Genomic DNA, 16,768 nt, shown 5'->3' on the forward strand with positions numbered 1-16,768 from the left:
ATGATTGTTGGACAGAATGATGATGATGATAACCTTTTTTATTAAAAAAAATAAAAATAAAAAAAGAATGTTGGATTGTGGTCAATCTTGGGCCAAAGTCACTTCCCCGGTTCTCTCCTGTTGTATGGTAGCGCTGTACTGATGATAGCTGGAAGAGATCAAAGGAAGCGGAGCATATTGTGCGGAGTTTTTAGGGTTCTGCTGTGATGTGCCAGGTATGACAAAAGGGAAAAAGGTCCCGTTTGCTTTATTTAGAAAAGGGTGAATAGGATTGTGCAAGAAGTCCATAAATATCAAGCCTTTTCTGACTCAATCTCTTCTTTTCCTCTTTCTTTCACTCCCAAATCAAAACAAAAGAAAAAAAATCAACCAAAATGGCCACCCCAAGAAAATTCGCTACTCCTGTCCCTGACAGACACCATCCTCATACTCTCTCAGCTATTGTACGCGCTAAACGCTTCAAAACAAGGTCCCCTATAGATGGTTACTGATAACACTTTGTAGGATTTCCAAGGTGCTAGCTCTGCAGCAGCAGCAAAGGCTATGAAGGCCGAGCTGGCTAGATTCGCAGCCCAGATCCCCAATGAAGAGAGACGCAAGGTATGTTTAGCTATGGTATAGAATAAACGCGTATCTGACACCTTTCCTTTTTTTTCTTTGCTTTCTATCTATAGTTCTTCCAATTGGAGATGGATAACTTTTATATGCTCTTTGCACGTTTCCTAGACGAGAAGGCCAAGGGTGCTAAGATGTAAGTACAGGCTAGATAAAATAAGATGAACTCTGACTAATTAAGACATATATAGTGAATGGGAGAAGATCCAATCTCCTTCAGCAGAGCAAATCGTGCCTTACAAGGACATTCCTGTAACTACCTCTACTACCGATCTCAGTAAGCTCGCTGTACTCAAGCTTAATGGTGGTTTGGGAACTACTATGGGTTGCGTCGGACCAAAGTCTGCTATTGAGGTCCGTGACGGCATGACCTTCTTGGACTTGAGTGTCCGTCAGATCGAGGTAAGATAAAGGAATATATTTGGCTGAAAATTATTATTATTATTTTTTAAAGAAAGAAGAGAGAGAGATAGCATATAGGGTGGGGTGTGGGTGGATGGTGTTGGTAGATTTGTTTGGACGTATTAACATGTTTTGACATCCATGTGTAGTACTTGAACAAGAAACATGATGTCAGCGTACCATTTATTCTTATGAACTCCTTCAACACTGATGATGAGACCAAGCGCATTGTGCAAAAGTACGCTTCTCACAATGTCGACATCATCACTTTCAACCAGAGTCGTCACCCCCGTATCAAGAAAGAGTCCCTTCTTCCTGTGCCTCTCACTGTCGATGCACCTATTGACCAATGGTAAGGCACACGTGAACCTATCGCACCCCAAATCTCATACATCCCCTTAGGTACCCTCCCGGTCACGGTGATTTGTACGAGTCCCTGTACAACTCTGGTCTGCTTGATACCCTTTTGTCTCAGGGCAAAGAGTACCTGTTTGTGTCCAACGTGGACAACTTGGGAGCCACAGTTGACCTCAATATCCTTCATCATATGGTTGAGAGTGACGCCGAGTTCATTATGGAAGTCACTGACAAGACTAAGGCCGATATCAAGGGTGGTACTCTCATTGACTACGATGGTCGTATCCGCCTTCTCGAAATTGCACAGGTGCCTGATGAGCACGTCGAAGACTTCAAGTCGGTCAAGAAGTTCAAGATTTTCAACACAAACAACTTGTGGATTAATCTCAAGGCTATCAAGCGTGTTATGGATGAAGAGGCCATGGAACTAGAGATCATTGTCAACAACAAAACGACCGAGAGCGGAGAGAAGGTTATCCAGCTTGAGACAGCTGTTGGTGCGGCAATTCAGCACTTCAAAAATGCACATGGTGTTAATGTTCCCCGTGCTCGTTTCTTGCCTGTCAAGTCTACTTCTGACTTGTTCTTGGTCACCTCTAATCTCTATGCGCTTGTTCACGGTGAACTCCACATGAATCCTCAGCGCATGTTTAACACCGTCCCACTCGTCAAGCTTGGTGACCATTTCAAGAAGGTTGCCCACTTCCTGAGCCGCTTCAAGACCATTCCCTATATTCTCGAACTTGACCATTTGACCGTGACAGGAGACGTAACTTTTGGTTCCCATGTCGAGCTGCGCGGTACAGTAATCATTGTAGCTAACCACGGTGAGCGAATTGATATTCCCTCGGGTTCAATGTTGGAGAACAAGGTTGTTACCGGCAACCTTCGCATCTTGGACCATTAAAAACAATAACCGCAACAACCTTCCCATATCCCCCCTTTTTTCTTCTTTTCTTCTTTTCATCTTGCTCTACTTTCAAGTAGTAACCCTAATAAGCTCATCCACAAAAAAAAACACTTTCCCTTCATCTCTTTATCATTCCAGTTTGATCAAAAAAAAATAGGATAAATAAATATAAATATAAATATAAATATAAATAAACATGAAAAGCAAAAAATAATCATTGATTCAAACTAAACAACTTCCCAACATTATGTGTGGGAAGTTACACTGATCCAATCGTCCCATTGTATTAAATTATATATTTATAAGATCGCTGCCTTCTATTATTTTGTTTAGGGGAAATGTATTGCGTCTAGAAAGTAAAGTCGCACCAAGTAGAAATATAGTCACCTGTGATACTCTTTACTATTTGTGAATCATATACTAAACAAGCTTTAAACGAAGAAGTACAGTCAAATACCCAACATAACTTTCAAAACCACAGCTATTTCACCAAACAAGTACAAATGATTATATGATTATATGATTGTCATGACAATCCAAGCTCAAATTGATACGTTAGTAGAGATAATTAAATGCATCGGATTCCACAATTTGTCATATTTTTGGTGCTCGGGACTCATATGCTCTAATTCCACTCTTCAAAGTTGCATGTTTAATCTAATGAATTCTTGTCAAGTCTCATTATTAACCTTACTGCCCCACTCAATTAATAAGTATTCGATCCATGGCTACACGGTTTTGTGTGTTTATTGTCCAGAAGCTTGGCTTAGCTCTCTTTTCTTCTTTGGTCAATTGTTAACCAAAACCTCCCTTTCCCCTCTCTTGATACCTGGCTATACTCTTTCTTTCGCCAGCCATGTAAATCACTCCAAGTGTAGCACATTTATTACGCGCTGTCAGGGTATGTAATACATATAATACGGCTGCTGTTGAAGCCAGTCAAGATCAATGAGTACAAGAAAAGAAAAATTCTGAAGAGTTTGTTAAAACTCTTGTTTGTTGTGATATTCATTCTCAAATGTGTGCAACCTCACTTTTAGGAAGCACTGTAGGATTAAAGAACGTATTGCTTGTTAAGAATGTTTTTATTTTAAAAGAAAAATTAAAATTCAATATATACATAACAAGAATATCTCAAACATCAAAGGGACTCTGTTTTCTCTCTCTCTCTCTCTCTCTCTCTCTTTGGTTACTCCCTGATAGAATGCAGGCTCTTTTTTTTCATATATGTACGTACGTTTATTGGACTACAGCCGAAATTTCAACTGATCCTCTCTTTTATTTATTTTATTTTATTTTATTTTTAAAAAAAGGGACACTTTGAATCGTACGTGTGCGCCATGACCACCCCCAACCACCATTTCCAAAGGAGTCCCGGCACAGTAGGACAAGAATATTTCCCCCCGATTTCAAACTAATGTATGTATATAAGAGGGAGATTTTACACCAGATTTTACGCATATTTATTTGTTAATTACCAGCTTTGTATATTGAGTAAAGTTGCACACCAAATGATTTTTTTTATTGACATATATAAAATATATAGAATCCAAAACTTTGTACCTCTGGAAGATCTGGTAAGTATTGGGTAAATATATCTTGGGTCTTGAATGAAAACCGCTGAGAAAAAATTATTGTATTTTATTTTTCTGATGTCATTCTCGTCCTATGAATACACCAGTGGGCCCTACACTTGATAGATTGACCATTAATCGTGTACTTATATTGAAGACCACAAATATATATATATATATACATACACGCAGCTGAGGCCAATAAATCAATATGATATCAATTTATTAAATATTTACCAGGGTTCTGTCAATTATACAAAGCCCATTACCAAACTTACCCAACTTACCCAACTTATACAATATTATCCCGTTAAAATATACTGTTTTCCCTTTGTAAGCACATTAAATTTGATCATAATTCCACAGGGTTCAGCAGAATTGACATCTAGATATAGAATAAATACGATGCTTATCTGTGTCAGTTCAGTTCGGCATGACCTTTGCTTAATAATTTGGATACATGAAAGACAATTAAAGGAACAAACATTCTTTGATATCAAATATATGCTATGTTGCTATTCACAAGATCATCTCTCATTAATAATCATCAGAGAAATCCATTGGTTATCTCTCTATTTTCTTTTTACTAATCTCATTAAGGATAGAATTTTGGGATTGACAAGTGATTTGAACAAAAGAAAAGAAAAGAAACCAGCTGCTTATTGTTGCTTGGTTATGGATCTTCTTCTTCTTTTTATATATATATATATGTTGTATTTGTCTCTTAGTCAGTCACGCTTTATAATCATTAGAAATGATGAGGGCATCCTAATGGTCCTCCCCCTCAAAAAAACATGAGTGTTTTATGTAAACAAGTTGATATTTAAATATAGAAAAAGAGAATTAAGGGAATTACAATAAAATCAAATTATACTTGTTGCAAAACAGTTCCAAGGATTTGGGAGCTGGAAAGGAGGGGAACCCTGTATTTGGCTTATTCATGTACCTTTCTTTTCTATATCTTTAAGTTCCTTAAATAATTGGTTAATTAACTAAAAGGCACGTGTCATATAACGATTGATAGACATCTTATAATCTCCCACAGATCATAAAAAAAACCAAGATTCTTGAACAATCACTGGAACATTAGACTAATTATCAGTAGCATTTTGGCTTGAAATTATCAATATTTAAAAAATGAAACCTCCGTTTGAAGACGGTCTTGTTAGTCCCAAAATACTGGTAAAACATTGGCTGGCGGGGAATAATGTATTATAGACTGGTTGTGAAATATATATCAATGAATTAAAAAAAACAGACACACATTTATTCTCCAACTCAAACCATCAATCAAGCTCTACTCGCAAACCTTTCCTCAGAAACCCTAGCTGCTAACTAGTCTCTTAAACCACAGAGTCTAAACAAAACATAACACCTAAAGAGCATTGCTATAATTTTTATTATAAAAAGAAGAAAAAGTTTCATAAGTTTGATATGCCATTGTAGACATTCAACTTATACAAGTGAAAGTGACAAAATAGGCTTTAAGCAAAGCAAAGCAAAGCAAAACAAAACAAAACAAAAGAATCTACTTGAAGAATAAACATTCATTGAATGGAGCCAGTGCTGTAATTTGATCAAGGCATCTTCGCCATACGTCATTTTACGATCATTAAAATGAGCTTATTTCTTACTAGCCCAATATTGGTTAAAGAGTAACCATTATTATCACTTTAAAGAAGAAGAATAAAGAAAAAAAGGTCAGATATATAAACGAACTATGATGCCATTCAGTGTATTCTCAGATATTGCTTTCATTCTATACGGCCTATCTTTTTTTTTCTATTACTATTATTGTTACTGCTAATCAAATAAAGAAGCGCCTTCATAAAATTAAAATAAAAAATACATGATGTCAAAGTGGACTTGTGTTTTATGCACCAAAATAGTATTGTAACCTGAGACTTGTGTAATTCTAGCTATCCTCTCTTTCTGTTTTCATCATGTCAGAAGGAGCTTCCTCACCAGAGAGTCAACGACAATTCTCTCATCTATTTCCTACCGAAGCAATAGCAAGCACACCTCCTACAGGTCAATGTCCAGTTGAACAATGTCCTATCGAAAAAACCTTTGTTGACCAATGTCCCGTCGAAAACACATTCACAGACTCATGCCCAGCCGTGCCATCTACTTCCACAAATAAAACCTCACAAAGTACCTACAAGTCAAATGCAGGCGTAGACTTTGTCATTATTTTCAAATTCCCTACCAATCAGCCTGATGTAACAAGAGAACAACTTGAAGCCAAGACTACCAAAGCACTGGAGAGCCTTACCACAAAACTGAGTAAAGTCGGCCTCCGCTTCCAAATCAGACCTGGAAAGGAAAGAGGAGTCTTGCTTGTTCTCGTCGGTTGTCCATCCAACTTACTTTACCAAGCCCTCAAGAGAGAACGGTATGTGATTTATATATACATACATACATACATACATAAAAGGAGAAAATATTATGGAATGAATCATTGACAAGAGTTCATATTTTCTTCTATATAGCATACGCGACTTCTTACTCGGTGTACGCGTCGATGATATTGAAGAGGATGGAAAGAGCCGTTCAATTAATATGAGTGATGTAACAGACTCTGAACGTCTCAGACTTGTTTATGATTTGATCACTTCACCCGAGACAGAAGGAGGCGCAAGTATATCTCCCGATTTGGATGAGTGTGTTGATAGTATCATGCCCCTTCACGATGAAAATTTTGACAAGGTAAGATTGGATCCATAAATTTTTTGTCTATATATGTGGATTTTAGAGAAATTGTATGTTTTGACAGCCTGAATATTATAGCAATGGATCAAGTCATGGTCGAAGAAATGGATGCTTGATCAAGACGACATCAACAAAATTCGAGACCAGTTTGGTGAAAAGGCAAGATATCTGTATGGAATTTGAAGATCTATTATATTGTTAATATTATACTTGTGGGCTAATGCTTTGTGGTTACATTCTCTCTAGATTGCCTATTACTTTGCCTTTTTGCAAAACTACTTTGTCTGGCTCAGTGTACCTTCTGTACTAGGAGCTTTTGTATATATGACACACACAAATACCCTCACCATTGGGTTCTCCGTGTTTATGCTGGTGTGGGCAGTTGTTTATTTGGAAATGTGGAAAAGAAAAGAAAAAGAACTAGCAGTAATGTGGGGTGTGCGAAACTGCTCCAAATATGAAAAGAGACGTGCAGAGTATGGAGGAGATGGAACCATAAAAGATGAAGTTACAGGTGAAGAACTCCCATTTGTCGCCCCTTGGAAAACAATCGTACGCCGTATTCTAGCTATTCCTGGTGTTGCGCTTGGTGCTGTATTCCTCAGTTCCATCGTAGGCTTTGTATTCTTCTTGCAACTCTTCTTACACGAGTACTACGCCGGACCATTTGCCCAAATATTGGTAAGTTTATATTGACGAAGTACAATGTAAACTTATGGAATGATTATAGCACTATGCCCCAACTATTGGCTATGTTTTGTTTATACCTACCATGACAAACATCTACAACAAATGGGTCAAGATACTTAATGACTGGGAGATGCACAAGACAGATGCTTCTTGGGAATCCAACTACACCAAAAAGATCTTTATTGCAAATTTCCTTGTTGGCTACCTCTCCCTGGTAAGTCACACACGCGCATCTTTAGCATCTTTTCTTTTTTGTTGATGAATCGTATTACCATTTAGTTTATTACCGGATGGGTCTATATTCCTTTCGGCGATCATGTACTCCCTTATCTGTCTCACTATAACATTAGCCATGACCATAAGAAGGTTGACTTCTTGCGTCTCAGAGACCAGTTGGTATATTTTGTCGTAACGGGACAGGTTGTTGGCTTTGCAACCGAAATGATCGTGCCTTACATTATGCAGAAGGCCATGCCAAAGGCTCAGGAACTTAAAGAAAAGGTCACTAAAGGAAACACCGAATCATCTTTCCCCGAAGACCAACTTGGTACACCTGAAATGTCTGGTCCAGAAGCTGCGTTTATGAAGAGAGTCTACAAACAAGTAGGGTTGGAAGAATATAACATTTACACAGACTACGTTGAGATGGTGATTCAGGTACAGTATTAATCAAATAAAAGAAGAAAAAGGAAGAAAGGGAGGTGATTTATTCTGGAAAAGGAATGTCTAACCCAAAGTAGTTTGGCTACGTGAGCATGTTCTCCACTGTCTGGCCACTTACTGCCTTGTGTTGCATGATAAACAACTGGGTCGAATTGCGTAGTGATGCACTCAAGATTTGTAAATACACGAGGTATGTTTGTGTGTAAAGAATATATAGATATATCGTTATTGACATATTCTATGCACAACAAGACGTCCTATTCCATTGAGAGCCGAAGGAGCAGGTCCTTGGATCGGCAACATGGTACGCAACCTGGCTTTTTTTAGTACCAAAAAAAATCATACACCTAAAAAAAAGGATTTTTTTATAGGAAACTCTCGTCTGGCTTTCCTCGATTACTATGGCCTCCTTTGCTTACCTTTTCCATCCTTCGACTAACATTCACTCCCCTTACACACCTATCTTGACTTTACTCGCTATCATGGTATCCGAGCATTTGTATGTTCTCCTCCGTATTCTCATTCAAACTGCTATCGAGATCATTCCAAGTTGGTCTGATGTGGTAGTTAAGAAGGAGGATTATAAATTGAAAAAGGTTTGGTTGGATCGTCTGGCATCCACTAGCCAGTCATCTGTAAAGCAAGATGCCAACAGTAGCTGGAACTACGAAGAGTCCCACGATGAGCTTACAAAGCATGTCTGGTCAGACCGTACTAGCCAGGATGCACAGAACCAGGAAGGGATCCGGCTTGTTGAAGCCGTCTTTAAGACCAAGTGAATCAGAGACAAATTAAATCGAACATGAAAAATAAAAATAAAATAATTTTCTTTGAATGTAAATAACACATATGGCTTTATCCTTTGTTTTTTTTTATATGTATGTATTTTGTCTGTCTGTCTGTTTGTTTGTTTGTACAATAAAGATCTCTATACTTTTAATATTCTTTCTTTTCATCGTAACTCAAATTGCCTGGACCTATCGATATCAAGAGCATAAGTCCACCCACGATGCTCAATGTCTGGAAAAAGTCGTATTTTCTGAAATCACGATGAGGGCTCGAGTGCTGTATCGACCACCAATTGTTTACGAGCACATTCATAACACTCAGGAGAGAAACTAGCAATGTGGCTGACCATTTGGCTCTAAATCCAACAATCACCATCACACACGCGGCCAGACCCACCAATGAAACAATAGCCCATGTCAAACTCCATTGACCGTGGATCACAAACCCAATAAACAGCAAGACCAACAAGACTCGACCGGCCAACTGGAAATACATATGTCGCTCAATCTCTGATAGTTGAGGAAGGGATCCAAAAACGCTTTTCTTGCGCTGTCGTAAAAGAGACTCCGAGAGACACAATAAGAGACCACCGGTTATGGACATATTACGGAGAAAGAAGAGCTACACATTTGAATTGATACAAGAGAAGGGGTGTTTAAAAAGATAAAGATAAAGAAAAATCATAGTTATGTTTAATTAGAATAAGACTTACCAAGTCAAAGACCAGACCATACACAAGAGCTTGCGAGACCATAACAACTGATAGACCAGCAATTGCCACACTCACATGCTTTTTTGCTATAAGGGTAGAGGAGAAACCCAACATGGCCTAATCATCAAGATTAGAGTCTACACAATACTTTGATAATTATAACTTACCACTACATTGGCTACCAAAAATAATGTGGCGATAAAAGATGGAAAAGAACGAGTCTCCTCAAGATAGCTCTTTTGATCGGACCATTGAAAGATGATTCGAAAAGAATCTTCAAAGAATGTGACCACAACCAGGAACCGACTGACAGCTGGTAGATGAGGTTTCAATGGACGTTTGACTTGGTCAATGAGATGCTCGGCCTGTTCGCATGCGGCTTTGATTTGAGTTCGAATAGAGTCCATATTCTTTGGAGATAAAGAATACGAATAAGAAGAAGAGAAGTTGTCTGGACATAAACGCGATACGGTCAACACTTTTTATGCAAAGTCTTTTCCAACCTCCTGAAGCTAAGGATCTACTTCTCCCAACTTCTATTAAAGGACCGCCTAGGCCATTGCATATCTCTCTCTCACTCACTCTCACTGTCATTAAGGGCTTCATGGTTAAGTATGTATGGTGGAAAACAAGCACTCAGCATATAAATTTATTGTAATCGTAAAGATCTTTCATACTACGGACCCTAATTTGACACAATTGATCTCTTAAAGATTAACTCATATAATGTCTTGGTTACTGATAAAATAGCTTATTTCCTAGTTATGTCTTTATGATATTGCAATTAAAAGGTAGAGATATTTATTTGTATATATTATCTTTTTTTTTTAAAAAAAAAAGGGGGTATGCATTGGGGCCTTTTCTTCTTGCATTTAGTAAAAGTAATTATGAAAATAATCTCATTTCAAAGAAATGCTCATTACGGGGTTTATTTGATAGAATTCAATGCATGGTATCATAATTTTTTCTTATTGTCTCTTGATTGCTTGCAGATATATATATGATTATAAGAATGAGATATTAAAATTAATAGCCAGTATACATAAAGTGCTGCTCTGTATAAACTTTATTTATATATTTCGGATGCTTGAAAAATGCTTAGAAGTCTCTTTTTTTTAAAAAAAAAAAAAGTGCTTGTACTCAGCCAAGCTCCTCAAGATCCGGTACGTCCCCTGAGTTAGCGTATCCCACAGTCGCAAAGTCGGATCCGTGTCTGTGCAACGTCACAGCTGTATTGAGTTACAAAGCGCAAGTTTGTGATTGTGATTGTGATTGGGATTGGGATGATACCGTAGTCGCTTGTCCCATATAAACCGACACTTGTTTTCAAAAAAATTGGTTCACTTGTCTTTTTCTTTCAAACCTTTTCTCTAATGTCAAGTGGCCCAGAATTTTATTCAAAGGCCTCTGAAGCCTTCTTCGACGACGACTATGAAGAAGCTATTGACCTCTTTTCCAAGGCTATTTCCCTTGAGCCCACTAATGCCGAATATCTTTTGAAAAGGTACGCGCCAGAAGCAGAAAAAATCAAATCTAATATTCACCAAACATATTCAACTCTTCAATAACCCAAAAAAATAAATAAAAACCAAAATAGAGGTGTCACCTATCAAAAGACCAAGGAATTTGAGAAAGCTCTCGCGGATGCCAAACAGGCACTCTCTGTTGTCCAAGACACCAAGGGTTCAAATAACTTATTGGCCAAAGCTCATTTGCAGAATGGGTAAGTAAAACTTACAGCTCATGGCCCGCAACTTACTCAACATCCTGTCACAGCATTGCACTCCATCAGCTTGGCCACTACACAGAAGCCCAGAAGCATTTCGAGACTTCAAAGGAGCTCAACCCCAACGAAAGAACACTGGTGACATGGCTTAAAAAGAACTCAGACAAGGTCCCAGCTGGTAAGAATAAAGGATCTCAATATGTGTACCATAGTTGTTCCGCAGCAATCAAACAAGATTTTCTGGGCTTAGCAAGATGTTCTTTGTGTATCTTTATGATTCTTAAATAGTTATTACTCCTCCAGCTGCTCCTCCTGTGGCCACCGCCACTCCTCCTACTGCTGCTGCTCCTGCTCCTGCATCTAAACTTACTGCTGCAAACCTTCCTGAGCCCATTGCTGGCGCGACTGTCCCTGTTCCAGTAACACCTCAGGCAGTAAGAGTCAGGTAAGATATATCAGGCCAAAGCGTGCATATACATATATCATACACTTTACTAACTAGTCATTCACATTAGACATGAATGGTTCCAGAGCGATAAATTTGTTACAGTCGAAGTTTTTATTAAGAACATCAAGGCTGGCACTGTGAACCTTGAATTCCACGACAATTCTGTAAGTATTAATGAAATATAACAATGGGGTATCACATCTGCTTTATGATTTGATTAATCAACCTTGTGTAAAATATAGATTTCTTTGACTATCAGATTACCTTCTGGGTCAGATTACAACCTTGAGCTTGATCCTCTTGCTCATGAAATTGACCCTTCTCAATCATCATACAAAATTCTCTCGACCAAGCTTGAAATTAAGCTCAAGAAATCTTTGGAGGGTATCATGTGGGGTACATTGGAAGGCGAAGATCCCAACACCAGTGCAAGTAAGTTTAACGCGTGCTGTAATAATCCATGCCAAGAATCTATACTCAAATAAATGTCATTTACTCTAACATTGTAGTGGCTGTTGCTTCTCAACCTACAAAGAAAGGCAAAGACTGGGGCAAGTTGGCTAAGGAAATTGAGAAGGAGCAGGAAAAGCCTGAGGGTGAGAAGGCTCTCAATGCCATGTTCCAACAGATCTACAGTAATGCAGACGATGATACCAAGCGCGCAATGATGAAGAGTTTCGTGGAAAGCAATGGTACCTGTCTCTCTACAAACTGGTCAGAGGTTGGTGCCAAGGCTGTAGAAACAAAGCCACCGGAAGGCATGATCGCCAAGAAGGTAAGATATTATTTTGATTGAACCAATCCCATGTGCTTCTTTGTTTGTTTATTGCTTTGATGTCTGACATGATTAATTCTTTTTTTGGGTTATTTAGTACGGTGAATAAAAGAGGGTGATTTTAAGAATATCTATCCACAAACCACACATGTATAAAGCGCAAATATATAACAAAAAATAAATAAAATAAAAACATAGTCAATAAGCATAACACTTGGAATAACTCTTCTTTTAAATATAAACCTTTAAAGATCAATTGAAACAATAAGAAAAGGGCTATTTTTTTTTCCATGGTGAATCCGGTCAAAATATAAATTCAATTCAATTCGCCAATTCTCACACTCTAAAAAAGAACCTTGTTTTTTTTTCCCAAAGAAAATATATTATATATATATATATATTAAGAGAAAAAAGGAGGGGGTTTCTTTTTATTCGTTCTTGGTCCCTTACTTATTCATATGGTTGCCATTCACAAGATACTCATTGCCAACCGAGGCGAGATTGCATGTCGCATCATTCGTACTTGCAATCGTATGGGAATTCTGACTGTCGCTGTTTACTCAGACAGGTACTAAATAAATAAAAAGCAACACTGCATATACAAAGAAAAGGCACCAACAAGAACTTTCTAGTGACGAGAATGCCCCATTTGTGAAAATGGCTGACGAAGCTTACCACATTGGTGATTCTATCGCTGCTCACTCGTATCTAGATAGCCAAAAGTTAATACACGCAGCCTTGGCTTCTGGTTCAAATGCAATCCACCCAGGATACGGTTTTCTTTCCGAAAATTCAGATTTCACGGATCAAGTTACTCGGGCTGGTTTGATATTCATTGGCCCAAGAGCAGATTCGATTCGTACAATTGGCGACAAGGTATAAAGAAATCATACAATAATCCACATATTATAGATTTAATCTTACAAACCATATTTTATTTCATTTTCTTAAAAACAAATAAACAATAAATCAAACACATAGAGCGCAGCCAAAGAGTTTATCACAAACTATACATCTAGTATGCCTCTAATTCCTGGCTACCATGACGAGGATCAAAATATGGAACGATTGGAAAGCGAGGCCAATAAGATTGGTGAGATTTAATAATTATACAAATAAACTATCCAAACTTACATTTCATAAACCTTCAGAGTTTCCTATTCTTCTTAAAGCTTCGGCCGGAGGAGGAGGAAAAGGCATGCGAGTAGTATACAACACAACAAAGTAATTCAAGTTTTCTTCTTCTTTTCTTTTGATAGTCTAAACAAATGTAAGGTGATATATTTAATATGCTCCTTCTACAATTAGACTACGCGAAGAAATTGAAGCTGCAAAAGGAGAGTCTTTACGCTCATTTGGATCCGATAAACTTCTTATAGAAAAATATTTCGAAAGTGTTCGTCACGTAGAGGTAATAAAAAATATATACTCAATAACCAAATGTACATCTTTTACAACTATTTGAATTGGTAGATACAAATCTTTGGTGATCAATATGGCAATGTATATGACATCAATGAGCGTGATTGCTCTATTCAGAGACGACATCAAAAGATTATCGAGGTAATGCTAAATCAACATTATATATATATTACACATTATTGACCGCTTAAGAGATGTTTTTATTCACAGGAAACACCATCACCTGCTGTAGATGTGACGCTTCGGAAAGCCATGGCAACCGCTGCTGTGGAACTCGGGCGCCAATTGCGCTACGAAGGTGCAGGAACAGTTGAATTTATTCTGGTAATATATATATATATATATACTCATATGCATAAAAGATAACAGTACCTAATGCTTATCTTAATAAAATATTTAGGATGAATCTACAAAAAAGTTTTACTTTTTGGAATTAAACACACGTTTGCAAGTGGAACATCCGATCACAGAAGCAATATCTGGATTAGACTTGGTAGAATTACAGATACTAGTTGCCCAAGGTAAACCAGCCAATATATGAAGAGTAAAGTGTCTATTCTAATTAAGTGTATATATATATATATATATTATTTAGGAGCAAATCTCAAGACTCTTGGTGTACTGGAAAATATTAAATTTAACGGGCATGCCATTGAGTGCAGATTGTGTGCAGAAGACCCAGAAAGTGACTTTGGCCCTCGCACAGGTGTGATCCATAAATGGAGCCCTGCAAACGCTGCGCGTCAGCTTCAGGGTGTACGCTATGATACAGGTGTAGAGGATGGTATGTGTATTGAGCTTTAATGCATCGTAATAAAATCTAATAACTTGGCCACATCATAGGTTCCATCATATCAATATTTTACGATTCTATGATTGCCAAGATCATTGTCCATGCGCCTACGCGCGCAGAAGCCATTCAAAAGATGGCAACAACATTGGCTCGCACTGTTATATTGGGCGTAGCTACAAACCAAAAATTCTTGCTGAGTATTATGAACAATTCTTGTTTCCAGTCTGGTACCTTTGACACCAACTTTATTAACAAGGAGAAAAGTGTTTTATTCCCTCCTCTATCCGACACATTAAATTCCAGCATGGTGGCTGCTCTAGTGTATGACTGGGTACGCCGTAAAGAAGAAAAGATCATTCTTCGCAATATACCTCCCAGATGGCGCAACGTCCATGTCAACAACCCTTGCATGATGTTTATGATCGGCCATCAACAAGAGGCAAAAATCGAATATGTTTACCAAGGAGTAAAAGACAAAAGACATCGATTCCAATGCTATATTAACATTGCAAAAGATTCTACAGAATCTCAAATGTTGGATGTGGTTCTGTTCGAAACAGATATGGAAAAAGAAGTGCCTGGTCCAAATGGTATTCAAGGCATTAAAGGGCTTATTCGCCTAGCCATTAGTAAGAAAGAAAAAAGTTTATAACAAAGAAAGAAAGAAAAAGAACACTGATATTCTATTAGATGGTATCCAGCAACACTTTTATGTGGCTACTGATGTCCGTGATGTAAATGAGAGATCCATTTTTGTCCATGACTTTACTCAAGGGTACCAAATCGAATTGGTCAAAGTAGATAGATTAAAGAGTGCGGTATCTTCTACGGATGAAGACCGAGGTTTGTACCTTTTTTTACTACACATCCACAAACAAAACATCTGACTTTAAGCTTCCTAGTAACCCCATACACATCATCCATGCCTTGTCGCATCCTCAAGATATTGGCTCCTACAGGAACCTTCGTACAAAAAAATGAGGCTCTACTGTCAGTAGAATCTATGAAGACGGAAATTAAAATCCTCAGTCGTCATGTTGGCAAGGTTACTATGCGAGTGGAGGAGAATCAACTTGTGGATGCTCGGGTGCTTTTATGCCAGATAGATGAAGTTTGATACCACATAATAAAGCATTTTAATCAATCAATCTTGGTTTATTTTATTGGCGATATATTTCTTTAGGACATCATAGTGAAAAAAAAAGTTTGTTGGAGATCCATTTAAAGGTTGAGCTTCTTCTCCATAGCGGCATGGATATCCAACATGTCAGTAGACAGGGAAGGATCTAATATAACAAGGCGATTCATAATGTTTAGCATATATACATATTTACATAATCCCTCTTAATTTTTTACCATTCAAGAAATCTTCATAGTCGATAGTCTCATCCTTTCCCATCAAAATATCCATATGAAGGTTTGAAGATGGCAGTACAGGCATGCGACCGTGCTATACACAATCCCAATGTAGTCACCCCATATCAGTCAACTTTATGTTCCTCCTTGTTTTGTAGTAAATAACATGGATAACCATGTAATTTTGCATATTTTTATACCTTTCCGACCAAACTTCTCTCCATCATCATGCGAATTGGAGCATGCATACCATAGGTCTGGCGTGCCATGTTCAACTTAAGTTCCCATTGTGTCTCTCCCCACTACATCTTGTTATTAAATTCTCGTCTAGAATTATCATTATTTCGTTATGTTGCTGTACCTGGCTAAGTCTGTGCTCGAGGGGGTGGCCAGGTGTGACCTCTGTCTTGATTGAACGAGTACCGTAACGAAGTGTGTCATGACTACCGAATTCGGAGTGTGATGTGTCGAAAGTCGACTTGGTGGTAAGTTCAGGGCGAGCACTGGGGGCGATACGGAAAGACTAGACGACAACAATTTAGCTATCAATGTAAAATTCCTTTATTTTCAATCTTTTGTTCAAGGTGCCTATATAAGATTTGTTGCCTCACCATGGTATGAGCAAAGGTGGAGATGCTTAAATCAGAGGGGAAGACGCGCAAGACTAGTGATGTGGGATTGCGCGTCGCTTTCTGAACAGTCACACACTTCCTAACAAGGTAATCAGCTCTTTCCAAAAGAGAGAGAAAGAGTTGGAGTTGGAGTTTAAGAGGAAAATAAAACAAAGACGCCCTTGTTCATTATACATAAATAAATATATATAC

At 38.0% G+C, this 16,768-nt stretch overlaps 6 protein-coding genes across 6 annotated transcripts; 4 read left to right on the top strand and 2 right to left on the bottom strand.

Moving 5' to 3' along the window:
• Window positions 1-337: 337 nt before the first annotated feature.
• Window positions 338-2,513, top strand: PHYBLDRAFT_181427 (hypothetical protein). The gene is made up of 6 exons (XM_018438467.1): window positions 338-443; window positions 505-600; window positions 675-751; window positions 807-1,017; window positions 1,167-1,369; window positions 1,420-2,513. The coding sequence occupies exons 1-6, from the start codon at window positions 375-377 to the stop codon at window positions 2,279-2,281; spliced, it is 1,518 nt and encodes a 505-aa protein (XP_018292040.1). The 5' UTR covers window positions 338-374; the 3' UTR covers window positions 2,282-2,513.
• Window positions 2,514-5,736: 3,223 nt separating this feature from the next.
• PHYBLDRAFT_186993 (hypothetical protein) lies at window positions 5,737-8,770 on the top strand. Its single transcript, XM_018439312.1, has 9 exons — window positions 5,737-6,253; window positions 6,351-6,567; window positions 6,635-6,721; window positions 6,817-7,251; window positions 7,301-7,474; window positions 7,540-7,917; window positions 8,001-8,113; window positions 8,176-8,227; window positions 8,295-8,770. The coding sequence occupies exons 1-9, from the start codon at window positions 5,802-5,804 to the stop codon at window positions 8,700-8,702; spliced, it is 2,316 nt and encodes a 771-aa protein (XP_018292041.1). The 5' UTR covers window positions 5,737-5,801; the 3' UTR covers window positions 8,703-8,770.
• Window positions 8,771-8,859: 89 nt separating this feature from the next.
• On the bottom strand, window positions 8,860-9,831 carry PHYBLDRAFT_155389 (hypothetical protein; the record flags this gene model as incomplete). Its single annotated transcript, XM_018433399.1, has 3 exons — window positions 8,860-9,333; window positions 9,425-9,541; window positions 9,592-9,831. The coding sequence occupies 3 exons, from the start codon at window positions 9,829-9,831 to the stop codon at window positions 8,860-8,862; spliced, it is 831 nt and encodes a 276-aa protein (XP_018292042.1).
• A 953-nt stretch (window positions 9,832-10,784) lies between these two features.
• On the top strand, window positions 10,785-12,599 carry PHYBLDRAFT_38715 (hypothetical protein). The gene is made up of 8 exons (XM_018440111.1): window positions 10,785-10,928; window positions 11,022-11,147; window positions 11,201-11,328; window positions 11,439-11,595; window positions 11,666-11,762; window positions 11,841-12,030; window positions 12,108-12,373; window positions 12,471-12,599. Exons 1-8 carry the CDS (start codon window positions 10,798-10,800, stop codon window positions 12,480-12,482), a joined length of 1,107 nt encoding a protein of 368 aa, XP_018292043.1. The 5' UTR covers window positions 10,785-10,797; the 3' UTR covers window positions 12,483-12,599.
• A 232-nt stretch (window positions 12,600-12,831) lies between these two features.
• Window positions 12,832-15,240, top strand: PHYBLDRAFT_112357 (hypothetical protein; the record flags this gene model as incomplete). The annotated part of the gene is made up of 10 exons (XM_018428273.1): window positions 12,832-12,941; window positions 13,006-13,249; window positions 13,355-13,466; window positions 13,525-13,597; window positions 13,682-13,784; window positions 13,847-13,936; window positions 14,006-14,119; window positions 14,196-14,316; window positions 14,391-14,579; window positions 14,639-15,240. The coding sequence occupies 10 exons, from the start codon at window positions 12,832-12,834 to the stop codon at window positions 15,238-15,240; spliced, it is 1,758 nt and encodes a 585-aa protein (XP_018292044.1).
• Window positions 15,241-15,716: 476 nt separating this feature from the next.
• Window positions 15,717-16,582, bottom strand: PHYBLDRAFT_133670 (hypothetical protein). The gene is made up of 5 exons (XM_018429586.1): window positions 16,556-16,582; window positions 16,306-16,467; window positions 16,145-16,246; window positions 15,945-16,038; window positions 15,717-15,874 (listed from the first exon to the last, which is right to left on the bottom strand). The coding sequence occupies exons 1-5, from the start codon at window positions 16,556-16,558 to the stop codon at window positions 15,810-15,812; spliced, it is 426 nt and encodes a 141-aa protein (XP_018292045.1). The 5' UTR covers window positions 16,559-16,582; the 3' UTR covers window positions 15,717-15,809.
• Between the last annotated feature and the right edge of the window lie 186 nt (window positions 16,583-16,768).

The sequence above is a fragment of the Phycomyces blakesleeanus genome (genome assembly GCF_001638985.1).
Source record: "Phycomyces blakesleeanus NRRL 1555(-) unplaced genomic scaffold PHYBLscaffold_10, whole genome shotgun sequence".
Classification (NCBI taxonomy): Eukaryota; Fungi; Mucoromycota; class Mucoromycetes; order Mucorales; family Phycomycetaceae; genus Phycomyces; species Phycomyces blakesleeanus.

Bases quoted from the DNA above. Each gene is read 5' to 3' on its own strand.
- PHYBLDRAFT_133670 (XM_018429586.1), bottom strand. The intron at 16,247-16,305 runs GTACAGCAACAT...AACAAGATGTAG, and splicing joins TCGAGCACAGACTTAGCCAG to TGGGGAGAGACACAATGGGA. The intron at 15,875-15,944 runs GTAAAAAATTAA...TTGTTATATTAG, and splicing joins CTATGAAGATTTCTTGAATG to ATCCTTCCCTGTCTACTGAC.
- PHYBLDRAFT_181427 (XM_018438467.1), top strand. From the start codon at position 375: ATGGCCACCCCAAGAAAATTCGCTACTCCTGTCCCTGACAGACACCAT. The intron at 444-504 runs GTACGCGCTAAA...AACACTTTGTAG, and splicing joins CTCATACTCTCTCAGCTATT to GATTTCCAAGGTGCTAGCTC. The intron at 1,370-1,419 runs GTAAGGCACACG...ACATCCCCTTAG, and splicing joins GATGCACCTATTGACCAATG to GTACCCTCCCGGTCACGGTG.
- PHYBLDRAFT_186993 (XM_018439312.1), top strand. From the start codon at position 5,802: ATGTCAGAAGGAGCTTCCTCACCAGAGAGTCAACGACAATTCTCTCAT. The intron at 8,114-8,175 runs GTATGTTTGTGT...ATGCACAACAAG, and splicing joins AAGATTTGTAAATACACGAG to ACGTCCTATTCCATTGAGAG. The intron at 8,228-8,294 runs GTACGCAACCTG...ATTTTTTTATAG, and splicing joins GTCCTTGGATCGGCAACATG to GAAACTCTCGTCTGGCTTTC.
- PHYBLDRAFT_38715 (XM_018440111.1), top strand. From the start codon at position 10,798: ATGTCAAGTGGCCCAGAATTTTATTCAAAGGCCTCTGAAGCCTTCTTC. The intron at 11,329-11,438 runs GTAAGAATAAAG...ATTCTTAAATAG, and splicing joins CTCAGACAAGGTCCCAGCTG to TTATTACTCCTCCAGCTGCT. The intron at 11,596-11,665 runs GTAAGATATATC...CATTCACATTAG, and splicing joins CCTCAGGCAGTAAGAGTCAG to ACATGAATGGTTCCAGAGCG.